Source organism: Phyllostomus hastatus, unplaced genomic scaffold (genome assembly GCF_019186645.2).
Source record: "Phyllostomus hastatus isolate PE091 unplaced genomic scaffold, TTU_PhHast_1.1 phas_contig_301, whole genome shotgun sequence".
NCBI classification, from domain to species: domain Eukaryota; kingdom Metazoa; phylum Chordata; class Mammalia; order Chiroptera; family Phyllostomidae; genus Phyllostomus; species Phyllostomus hastatus.
Window position 1 is genome coordinate 345444 of NW_025333842.1, and position 12506 is coordinate 357949.

At 38.9% G+C, this 12506-nt stretch overlaps 1 gene segment (V, D, J or C); it reads right to left on the reverse strand.

The window, feature by feature from the left end:
- Positions 1–410: 410 nt before the first annotated feature.
- On the reverse strand, positions 411–2002 carry LOC123819171. The segment is given in 3 exon segments: positions 411–705; positions 892–1064; positions 1991–2002. Coding segments are annotated over 3 exon segments (480 nt in total).
- Positions 2003–12506: the final 10504 nt, after the last annotated feature.

A 12506-nucleotide genomic window follows, 5' to 3' on the forward strand; every position in this document is an offset into this window, starting at 1 on the left:
AAAAACAAACTGTGGACATCTAGCAGAAGAGAGAGAACTTATTTTGATTTTCAGACAGGAATACATCCACAAAAGGAGTTCACACATGCAGCTTAGGTCATATTGTAACTCACTGTGATGTTTGAAACTGAAATTTATTTGATTCGCTTCTTAATCTAAACTACCTGCCATGCAATTACATCATTACCTACCTAGCACTTATATAATTATCAAGAAAATAGTGTTGAATTAGATTTGATCTTAAAATATGGCCATCTTTTTGCACTCAATGTGAGAGCAATTGAAATTCCCTCAAATCTCTCTCTTTTTTAATGATGAGCCTGCGGGTAGGTTCCCCACGGGAGGCCTGTGCTAGGAGAGCATCTGTGGCCCTGTGTCAGGTTACAGCACAGCCTTTGGAGGCCTGGGTGTCACTGTGCTTCTGCTCCACAGAAGTACGTGCCTGAGTGACTGAGCTGGGAGCCCATGACGCAGAGGGAGCTGTGCTGCTTTTCTTTATCCAACGTGGCTGCTATTTTGTCATGAATCTCTTTTCCTTCTCTTCTTAACAACATCAAGAAGATGGGCCCTTCACCAGGCTTCTGCCAGTACCAGTGTAAGGAATATAAAGTCTTTGAGGAATTGCACCAGACAGTAACATTTTCCCCTTCTTGGATGATCAAGGACTGAGGACTCTGCTGCACTTCTTGGCTTCTCACACCTGATCTGAAAACAATTGAAGGACACAGGAAACCCTCAGGAGATGCTTAGTCTCAAAACATAAACATCACCACATATGACAGAACATGAGGGGTTCCCATAAGGGCCCTCCCGGGTCAGAAAGACAGCCCAATATCTGCTCTCAGGGCGGCCACCATGACAAGCCTCTTTTAGACTGAACTGTGTACTCACAAGCCAATTGCCACAGTAGAGCACCTGAAAGCACTTTCAGGAGAGTCTCCATCCCTTGGCTCCCCAGCAAACCCAGTGGACCAGGTCAGATTCTGAATGGGCTTCTCAGCAGGAGTTCCCTTGTGCTCAGAGCAGTGCAGCTCTGTTGCAGCTGTTTCTAGAATACTGAAACTCTGGAGGACAACCAATCAGAGAGACTTTGCAGCATTTCATCCTTTACAGAGAATTGTGTACATCCAGGATACTTTTAACACAGTGCCCCCCTCTGGCCAGGCTAAGAAATTATTAAAATGTGGATCTGGGTTGAGTACGTTTCAACCCAAATAAGTTTCTTGAATAAGTTTACAACTAATATGTCCTTTGTTTTTGTTTTATTTAGTGTTTTGGTATAAGGAAAAAACCTCTCAATATACTGTGATAGTGAGAGAATTACTTCAGGATCAAAACAAAAATCAAGGGAAAATGATATATAAAATTGTATCTATAAGTACATAAGTATCTAGCAAAGCAATAATATTTTAAATAGTAACATTTTATTATACTATTTGATTCTTCAGATCACTTTCAGTGCTTATCAGTGCCTTCAAGATGATGTACAATCACCTTGCAATGGCTCATAATTATTTTCACAAAGTGGTGTCTATATATTGTTCTAGTCTGAAGGTTTCTGTTGTCCATTTTGAGTTGTATGCTCCAGCCATTCTGAGTTAGTTTAATGTCTCTCTCCTCAACTAAATCTTGACTTTATACCTTTGCATATTCTGTTTCTCTTTTCCTATAATTCCTTTTCCCTGACCCTATTTTTGACTAACTTCTTTATGAGTCTTGACTTAGATATCACCTTTTTAGATAGCCTCCCTTATAATCTGTATCCAATTCAGATGTCTCTGTTTGGTGGTCAGAGTTTGCTTTTCTCCTATGATAGTTTTGGTGACACTGTTTTGTTATATACTCCACAATATCACATGCTTTCTGAGGGCAGGCACAATGTCTGTTTCCTTCCAATTGCATCTCATGTATTTGTGCCTAAAACATATCTTAGATGTCAAGGAAACAATAATTAGAAGAATCTCAAGTAAACAGAGTACACTGTTGTTACCTTTTCAAACATTATAATGTTCATTTATAAATTTTATATGATGGCTCCTTTGCATTGTCTGTTTGAGAAATATATATATGTTAACCTTGCCTTTAGTCTGAAATTCACTATGACCTCCATTGCCTTGTATGTGCACTGTTTCTACTCTTACTATCTCCTACTTCCTCTGTCTTTCTTCCTAACTCCTACCAAACTTATAGGTCTCAGTTAGGCATCGTACACTCCAGCTGTTCCTGACTCACTACTAAGACTAGTGTGGGGTGGGCCTCTCTGAATGCCTCCATGTCACCCTTTGCTTTCCTAGACCTTTTCATTCTGTCACTTTACCTTGTCCAGTCAGCTACCTGTATAACTTACTAGACTACACATTCAATGACAAAAAAATAACTATGTATTTCCTCATCACTCTTTTTTTCCTGGCATGTAGCATGCATGTAGAACTTAGCAGGTAATCAATAAACAATTGTTGATTAACTGAATGAATGACACCTGAGAACAATGTTGGCTGAAAACCATTGTCCGTGCATTACACATGAGGTCCTGATATAAGATGCTAGATCAATTGTAGAAAGTAGCTCTTCACCAATGTTGCTTCCCAGATACACCAGAAAAGGAAAGAACATAGATTGATAACTATAGGAATGAGTGAAATGTGAGTGTTGTAGTATAGGGAGCCTGATCAAAACTACTAAGAATGAGGTTGTAGGTAGCAGTCCCTGTTCTGGCACAACTTTCTTTGTAGCCTTAGAAATGTAGAGAAGGCAGGGCTGTATTTCTACACCACAGCTTCCCTTTGTACACAGGTGTGAGATTGGGTAAGTATAATGCAATCAGAGTGGAGAATGTCCATTGTAACAGAACTTCATAACTGGGTTGGAAAAATTTACAGATTATTTCAAATCTATCTGAAGATAAGGAAAGCTTTTAATATGCTGACCTTCAATGTTAGAAATAGTTTTGTTAAGAACAGGAATGTATGATAACTAGACTGATTATTCATTCATATTTCCATCTTTTTTGAAATTGAAATGAACTTCATGGCATCATTTCTGCATAGAATCTTAGAAAAAAATTTAACATAGAGAAACAGAATAGAAAAATATTTGCAGGAAGCTGGGGGTGGATTGGAGAAAGAGAAAGAGGTTAAAAATACATAACAATAATTAAATACTGAATTTTAAACAATATATGAGGTAATAAACACCTAAAATGCAAATTAGATAATACTGTAAGTTATATAATGTGATAAAAAATGTAATATGATATGTATGTTATATATTATAATTTATATAATATAACATAAAGTATACATTATATATTATACATCATATGGTATTATATTATATTGTTGTGTTATATCTATTGTATATAATTTATTATTTATTATATTACATTATTCATTATATTCATTGTATTTTCTCATTATATTATTCATATAATATACTATTATATATTATGTATTTATATTATAATACATTATATTATATTATTCATTCCCAAAAGTCCCTGCTACTGTAGAATATACATATATTACATGTATATGTGTGCATATAAATTGCATATGTAATGCATATATAATACATATATACACATACATACAATATATGTGTAATGTATTGTGATATAATATGTAGGAAACTGACATTACTTTGGCCAATTTGTTTCACAGCTTATCAGGGAAGCAGAGGTTGAGAAGATGCTTTCCTGTTTCTACTCCTGCCCTTGTTGCTGCATGATTGCCATGAGAGTGTGCCTGACCCAGGCTGCTGCAGGACTTCTCCTGATCCCAGACGAGGCCACTCTAGACAGCCCACAGACAGTTGTTTCAGACCTAACAGGGCACTCAGCCAAGCCCAGAGACACTGTTCAGCTGAGCCCAGTCTACATTGTCAGTCCACACATTTATAAGTTACATGATTTATTGTTTTAGTCTTGAGTTTGAGAGTAATGTATCATTATTATAACAAAGGCTAACAGATACAGTGGGAGGTATGGGTGCTTAATTGAACAACCTTTGGTGTGGCTCCAGAAGGTAAGAACTCATTACATCACAGTAGCGTAGATAGTCCCTCCAATGACAGTGTTGACTCTGTGATGGGGTGTCTTGTGGTTTCAGAGAGTTGGGATCTCTGACCCCAGCAAAGTGGAATGACCACTGCAACAGTCTCCTGGGAAGCATGTAGAGCTTCCCGACTCAGGGACCACTTTAAGTGGCCACAGGATTTTATTGGTAAGATGCTTCAGGAACAGTTAGCTTTTTAGTGAAAAATATTATAGAAAGTTCCTTTACATATGTTACACACACACACACACACACACACACACACACACACACACAGTATTGCACAAACATACTGCACAAACAGTATGTACACAAGGAGTCTCAATCTATTTCTCATTTTTCTTTACTTCTTATATTTTGGATCTTTTCAGCTTGAGATTCTATCTTTAAGGGACTAGGAACATTTTTTTAAAATTTCCATGAAATTCAGGTTGACCAATTTCCTCTAGTCATCACATTAATGAAGAGCATAAAACCAGTGGTTGGTACCTGTTTGAGGTTAATGGAATCACATACCCACTGGACAACAAGAAAATAGATTTCATCTACTTCTAACCTAATTTCACAAATGAATAAATTTGACTGACTAATAGGACTGCAAAAGATAATACAAGTTGACAGTGGTAATAAGAATATAAATGTGAAGATGTTTTTTTAGTTGAGACAATCATACCACTCATCTGTAGGGACAGGGATCCCATGTAGGTAACTGTCCATCCAGGTTGCTTCAGTCTGAAACAATGTTCATGGATTATTGTACAAAAAGTGAAGCACATGATTGCTGGTACTCCAAGCACCACAAACACTCACTGATAAAATTTTTATTAGAACCCTGGTTCCCCATCCCAAATGTGTCTCTTCCCCAAGGATAGAGGGAAAACAGGGTAACTTCATTCCAGGGATTAGTGGGAGCAAAGTTTCAACAGCAATTGCTGCCCTGGCTACAGAGGAACCTCTCTCTCAAAGTGAAAAATGAGAATGGTGAGACTCCTGGACATCCTGAGGCTCAGGGAACATTCTCAACTCATTTGGAGGATTTGCTATGCGTCAGTTTTCCTTACTGCTCAGCTTACTCACCAACTTTAAAGTGCACCCTCTCTTACTGCCATGCATGAATGGAAGCAAGTCTGTGTGTGTGTGTGTGTGTGTGTGTGTGAGAGAGAGAGAGAGAGAGAGAGAGAGAGACCCCAAAGTGGGGTTAGCATGGCCCCAGCTGCAGGTTTGAGTACAGGCTGCAGGTGCCTGCAGAGCACTGTGCACTGGCTGCACAGAGGTACAAGGCTGCGTCTCCAGGATGCGAGTGCTCAATATGCAGAGAGAGGTGTTTGGCACTCACATTGTGGAAGGCTGTGAATCTTCCATCTTCCTTCTTATCTGCAACTGAACGCATTGATATCAGGAATGCAGGACCCTTAGCAGGGTATTTTTTGTACCATGCAAAGTAATCAAACAAATCATTATTGTAGTCACAGTTCAGAATAGAAGTTCCTCCTTCCTGCACACTCAGGGATGGAGAATTCTGCTTCACTTGTTGCTGCTCACCATTCTGCTGTTGACTATTCACCCCTGTGTGGAAAGAGAATATCAGATTTTACATTTAATCCTCAAAGTCCCAACAGAAAATCATCTATCACACGCCAGAAAGGGAAAAAAAGCAAAACTTCCTAACTATCTCATCTCTCAGCTTTGTAGTATCCTCTGAAATTTTTCTACTCTACCTAAACCTCCCAGCCCAAACTCACAGTGTGGCTGAAGACAGAAAAGCAACAACAAAGCCCCCAGGAGCCTGCTCATTTCTCCTGGGAAGACTGGTGGTCCTGTCTGCTGCCCAGGCAGCTGTCAATCTGATTTCAGCTTCCTCCACTTCATTCGTATCCTTCCACAGAGCCTTCTGCTTCACGTCTGAATGGCCCTGTTTTTAGCTGAAATTATTCATCTTCATAAAAGGAAGCACTGCCCCCTTTAGTCCACATGCAGCAAATTTCTGAAAATGTGTTTCTGTGTTTCCAGAACTTCAATTTGTAATTCCTTCCCCAGGTTAATATGTTAAAATAGGAGACTTTAAGAGATCACATAATTCAAATGTATGGATATATTTCATTATTGCAAATAGGAAATGATAACTGAGAATTTAGAGAATTATACAAAGTCATGATTGACACTTTTCAATTGGCATACTTAGGCAGACACCATACTTTAAAATATTAATAAGAATTGGTGTTTTGAGGTGGACACATGGAGTATGATGTTATATTTAATGCAGTGGTTACAAATTTAGAACACAAGAGTTTGGTAGCTTTACCTCTAATGTAATTGCATTCTAATGTGGTCTTCACAGTCCACCTTTCTTGTGGTTAAATAAATGCCACGTGTAATTAAGTGTGATATGAATCCAGACAACTCTCTTAAAAACCCAAAAAAGTGTATCCTCTGTAACAGATTATCCTCTGTAATAGATCAGCTTCTGAATGAGGTGACTCTCCTGGAAGGTCAATGAAATCATTTAGTGGGTTTGTATTCTCAAATGAGACAAAAATTACATAATCCTGTGAAGTCTATAGGCATCATGAGGCCATAAAATTTAAAGTACTAGAAAACGCCCCCAAGGCAACTATTTTTTTGCCTTTGCTCTTGTTTCATATCTAGTCTATGTCTCCACAGTTTAGCCTCATGGAAGAGGCAGGAAGAGTCTATCGTGCTTACAGTGCTAACTCAGTGGAGTGACTAGCGATTGAAGCTGAGGTTGAATGGAATATAACTTGCTGGGAGTTATTTGAACAAAGACACAGACCACAGAATAAAATAGTTATAAGCATATATGTTGTATGGGAAGAAATATTTCTCATTTTTATTTGAATAACAATGCATCATTCTAGGAAGTCCCAGTGTTATCGAGTCCACATTCACTGTTCAGTCCAGATAAGCCGAGCTGTCCCTATTGTACATTACACATGTACATGTCCTTCCCTCAGCACCCTTTCTGCTCCCCTTCGTCCTTCACCCTGAGTAACTCATGTTCATTTGCTAGCTTTCAAGCTGAGCTGTCACACATCCAGGAAGCTTTCTCTGACTGACACCTATTGATTTCATAATAGCCTTTGCTTTCTCAGTAAAACTGTATGATTTAAAAATATGTGTTCCATAGTAGACTATCTCGTCCACAAGTGAAGTGACTTGTATTTTTTCAAAGCTCCCAATCCAGCTTCTAACAGGTACTTTGTAAACATCTGTTGAATGATTGAATGAGAGAAACTTGTGAGTAAAGGTGGATGAGAAATATCATCCCCATTTTGATGAGGATTCTAATATGACTTACAAAGAACATGACTTGCTCACACTGATATAAGACACTCATAACTGGAAGTTGACATTTTCCGGTGGTATTTATAAACATAACAAAGAGGGAAGTGATGTGAATGCATACATTAGGATATAAATAAAATGAACAATTAAATTCACTAGAAGAAGTTGAAATAAAATAATAAGTGAAGGCTTACAGAGCATAGCATTGCTCTTTCTTGGGCACTTTAAGGTTTGATTTTTATGATTTCCTTTTATACATTTATATAATATTGGATAAAAGACAAACACATTTAGGCTGAAAATATCCATTTTGACACAGAACCTTCTAACTGGGTTTGAGGGATCCTCTAGTAGAATTGCTGACTCACTGAATCCCTGACTTTGGGATTCATGTATTAAATACGGTTTTGGTTAGAATAGAAATGGTTTGTAGATTGATTGTTCATCAGTATTTCTAATTTTTTTTGATGAGACATCGCTTTATTTACCAAGTGTGCACTTATCACCATGTTAGATGCAAGTAATAACATGCTGACATCTCTATTTCACTATTGGGTTGGGATTGCAGCAACATGACTGGGTACAGGCTTCCGGTGCCTGGGAAGCACTGTGCTCCACAATACAGTGGTCGGTGGCTGAGTGTCTGGTCTGGGATAAAGGAAGTTCTTACCCATCCTTAATATTTTTCATTGTTGTTCAATTACAGCTGTCCTCATTTTCCCCCCATTACTCTCCCCAGTCCTCCCCACCCCCACCACCCACATTCAATCCTCCCCCCCATTGTCTTTAACCATGGGTCCTTTATACATGTTCCTTGACTTGACCCTTCCCCTTATTTCCCCTGTGATTGATAGTGGCCTTTTATTTTTTTCTCCTTTGCTTCCCCATTTATCTATATTAGAAAAAGAATGATGGAGCTTTTCCCAGGTTTCTGTTACAATGTAAGCTATAAAGATGTAGAAAAGAGAATACAGGTAGGACTCTCTTACCTGCTTTCTTAGTCTTAGAGAGAAAGGGGTAAATGACTCTGCTTTACATTGAGTTTGTTCTTCACTCATTTCCAGAAAGACAGAACCACATATGGGAGCATTGATCAATCTCTAGATTTTATCTAACAACACTATCCCACAGAGATCTCAGGATGAACAATGCATGTGTTTGCATTGTAGCATCAAATTGTAGCTCATTTAGAAGTGCTTTATGCATGAATCAGGAGGTGCAAGGCAATAGGAATGCAATTCTAATCACATTGAGCCCCTGTTTCCACTCTGGGTTTTGGGTTTGGTCCTCAGCTATAGTTTTGAACACAGGCGGCAGGTGTCTGGAGTGGACTGCACCTGCACAGCTCAGAAGTAAGTGGCTGAGTCCCCAGCATGAGAGTCCCTGATGTAGAGGTGACTGTGTTTCTTGATATTGACTGTGGATTTTAGTCTTCCTTTTGTTGCATTTCATAAACTATGGTACGAGGCATCCACCTGGATTTTGTTGAAATAACTGCACATTGATTTGTAAGTAGAAGAAATGCATGTCAGCCCTGGCTGGGTGGCTCAGTTGGTTAAAGCATCATCACGATATGCCAAGGTTGTGGGTTTGATCTCCAGTCAGGGCACACACAAGAAGCAACCAAGGAATGCATAAATAAGTGGAACAACAAATTGCTCTCTCTCTCTCTCTCATTTCCCCTCTCCTTCCTGTTTCTCCAAAATAAGTTTTTAAAAATCTGCATATCAGAGAGGAATTTCTCCATTCTTGGAGAATCAGTATCCCAGGGCTTTGTTCCACCTTCATCTGCAATCTTACCCTTGTCGAGAAAGAAAATTAAGCACAGGGTACAGGTGAGGATCACTCCAACATGACAGTAGCTATTTCCAAGTGCTGAAAATTTTCTCTAGTTTCCCCTTTCAAGGGAAGGACACAGTCCAAGAGACTACTGTTTTCTCTCTTACCTCACCTTTCCTTTTTCTCTCCATTGATTCTTTCCAAATTCAGCTGTGACATTCCTGCCTAATCCCCTTGGGATGTCCTCAACTCACAGAGAATCTGTTTCACAGGAGGCCCAGCAAGACTCCCTTTTGTGCCTTCATGATTCTTTACCCCTTTGCTGGAGGGACAGACCTTGATATCAAGTCCCTTTAAATGTTAGTAAATGACATCTTGAATTTGGAGCTAATGTTGTTCCTGTAGCCCATCAATTTCATGCGATAGATTCAGCAGAAGCCATTTCTAAGTTCTGTTGCTCAGCTTTGTGGTGGGAAGCTCCACCTTCTTGTGGCTTAGTTCACCTTCTACACACTGTGGCATGTGTGCATGTGTGTGAATTCTATTGGAGTACTAGAGTGACTACTTTTTGAGGGTTTGCAATGAGTATATTTATACATATTTATAAAATACAAATATATATTATATATTCATTACCTATATTACAAATATATATATATATATATATATATATATATATATATATATATATATATATAAATAATACATACGAGGTTTGTTCAGAAAAAGTTCAGCCATTTTTAACATATTGAGAATGGTTTGCGTGACATCAATGTAACCTGGCAGCCAAGGAGAGTGGCCTGTAATGCACATGTGTGAACAATGACGATTTCACTGTACTAATTAGTAGAGGTGGCAGACACCATTGAGTGAGCATGTGTACCGTGTGGTCATCACATCCAATATGACTGAGTGAGTAGAGCAATAAATCTGCATCCATCTTTGCATTAAGCTTGAACATTCCTTTACAGAAACATCTTTTGGATAATTCAGAATACTGCAGCTATGGGCAACTGGTGATTGGCAGCTTCATCATGACAACTTGCCCACTCATGCATCACGTTTCATGCAGAGTTTTTTTTGGTGAAACACCTATTCACCCAGGTGACTCAGCTTTCATACAGGAAAATACAATGGGGCAACTGATGGTGATTTGGGGAACTGTATGGGGTCCTAAATGTTCCTACTTTGAAGGGGACTGAGGTGTCATTGACTTATGTACATTATTTCTTGTATCTTGTATCTTCTTCAATAAATGTCTCTATTTTTCTTATTACATGGCTGGATACCTTCTGGAGAGACCTTGTATTGACCTGTCATATTTTCCTGAATCTCATCAAAGTTCTGAAATCACTTCCTTTGAAAGGTGATCTTAGCTTTGGAAAAGCCAGTCTCAGGGTGCCAAATCTGGGCTGCAGGGGGCTGAGTCGCCTGCGTAATTTGATGTTATAAGTCTTAAGTTTGTATGGACATTTTAAGAAAGTCTCCTGAAAATCTGGAGTTTCTTCCATCACCTCAAACTCCATTGGTTTTTACAGCCAGAAGTTATGGGGATTTATCTTCCTGTCCCTGGAACCCTGGGCTGTGTGGTCTGTCCTGGGGCTGGGATCCCTTGCTCCCAAAGTATCCTTCCCAATTTTTATCTACCACACATGAATGTGGGACCAACTATTCCCTCACCCTCCACACCACACTGTGTCTCTTTACCTCTCCATCCATCTCTGTGTCTCTGCCCCTCCTTGTCCTCCTGGTTGGAGGTGGCTTCCTTAAATCCTCGGTTGTCAGACTTCATACAGCTTGATTTTCTGACAGTTCTGGGTGATATTTGTTTTGAGGTCTAGTTGTAATTTTCTCTGTAGTTGTGCAAGTAGGCAAAGTGTATTTACTAACACCTCCATCTTGACCAGAAGTTCGTCTATATGATTTTTATATGTCACTAATTTTTTTCACTCCATCTGAATCAACTCTAAAAAAAGAAATAAGGGATTGTTTATTACAAGGACATGCCTGTACCTCTATAAATGGCCAAAATTTAACAAACTATGTTAATTTCAGATCAATTTCAGAACCCAACGAGACTGAGAATTTTGTTTTCTTTCTTGGTTATGCATGTGATTTTCATAAATATATGGATATTTTGTATGTAACTTTCACAAACATATGGATATTTTTTGTAAGTATTCTACAATCCAGATTTACATTTTTCCCATGTTTGTAATAGTAGATTTTCCAGATTATGTGCCACTCTATCCAAGAATTCATTACGTGTGTGGGAAAAACATTATCCCTTGCATTCTAAGGTAAGCAAGAGCTGAAGGAAGGTGGAGTCATGGGTCAGTTTTAGGTAGCCTTCTGTATGGAAGTGTTGTACAAATGTAATCAATTTTATATGTTTTCTTGTAACCACAGAACCAGCTCCAAATAATCCTATCATGTTTAACAAGATACTGAGTTGTTTTTCATAAACAATAAACAAAAACTGCAAGTCATGCAGCCAACACATGCGCAAAGGAGGAAGATGTGACTTCCAACTATATCTGGAACCAAAGTCTCATACCTCCACTCACTGATCCCCCCCGGCCCAACAAAACCAAAAGACCAAGGCATAACCAAAATTCAAACACTGCAACCCCTCAGAAGTCAAGAGTCTATCGTTCAGGAAGATCTGGTGTTGACACCTCCTTACCATAAATAGCTGGGTTCCAAGGTCCTCCAATTAAAACTTTCCCCACCAGCACTTCCACACTCTTATTTCCCCTAAGCCCTTAAAAACCCTTGACTTAGTTTAGCAAGAGGGGTTTGAGGCACCATTATGTCTCCCATCTTCTCAGTTGGCTCCTTTTTGATCAATAAACCTTTCCTTACTCCAAACTCAGGGATTTTGAGTTTTGGCCTTTTGGAGCGTCAGGCACACAAACTCAGGTTTTAGTAACACTGACATGAAAGGTGCTGTGAGACATTGTGTTTCAGCAATGCACACATGAACCAAACTTTGTCCTTGCTTTCTTTTCCTGTGTCTTTCTTTTTCTGCAGATACAGTTAGCTAAAGCCATAGAATCATTACTGAAAATATTAGACATTTTTCCATTAATGTTTATTCCACTAATGATGGGGACAGGTTTGGGAAGTTGGCCAGCAGCAGGAACAGTGATGGCTCCTCCTTTGTACTGTTCCACTTCACCAGCACTAGTGTACCATCGGTTCTCTCAGTCAGCCCTGTGCTGCACACTTCCAGTTCTACACACATGCAAACAACATGACAGATTCAACCAGTCCTGGTCTGACAGTCAAACAGATTTAATACCACCTTGTGAATAATTTTAAAAAGTCTTTCCATGTGTATGTCTCTTATATTTGTTTTCAAAATGTGTA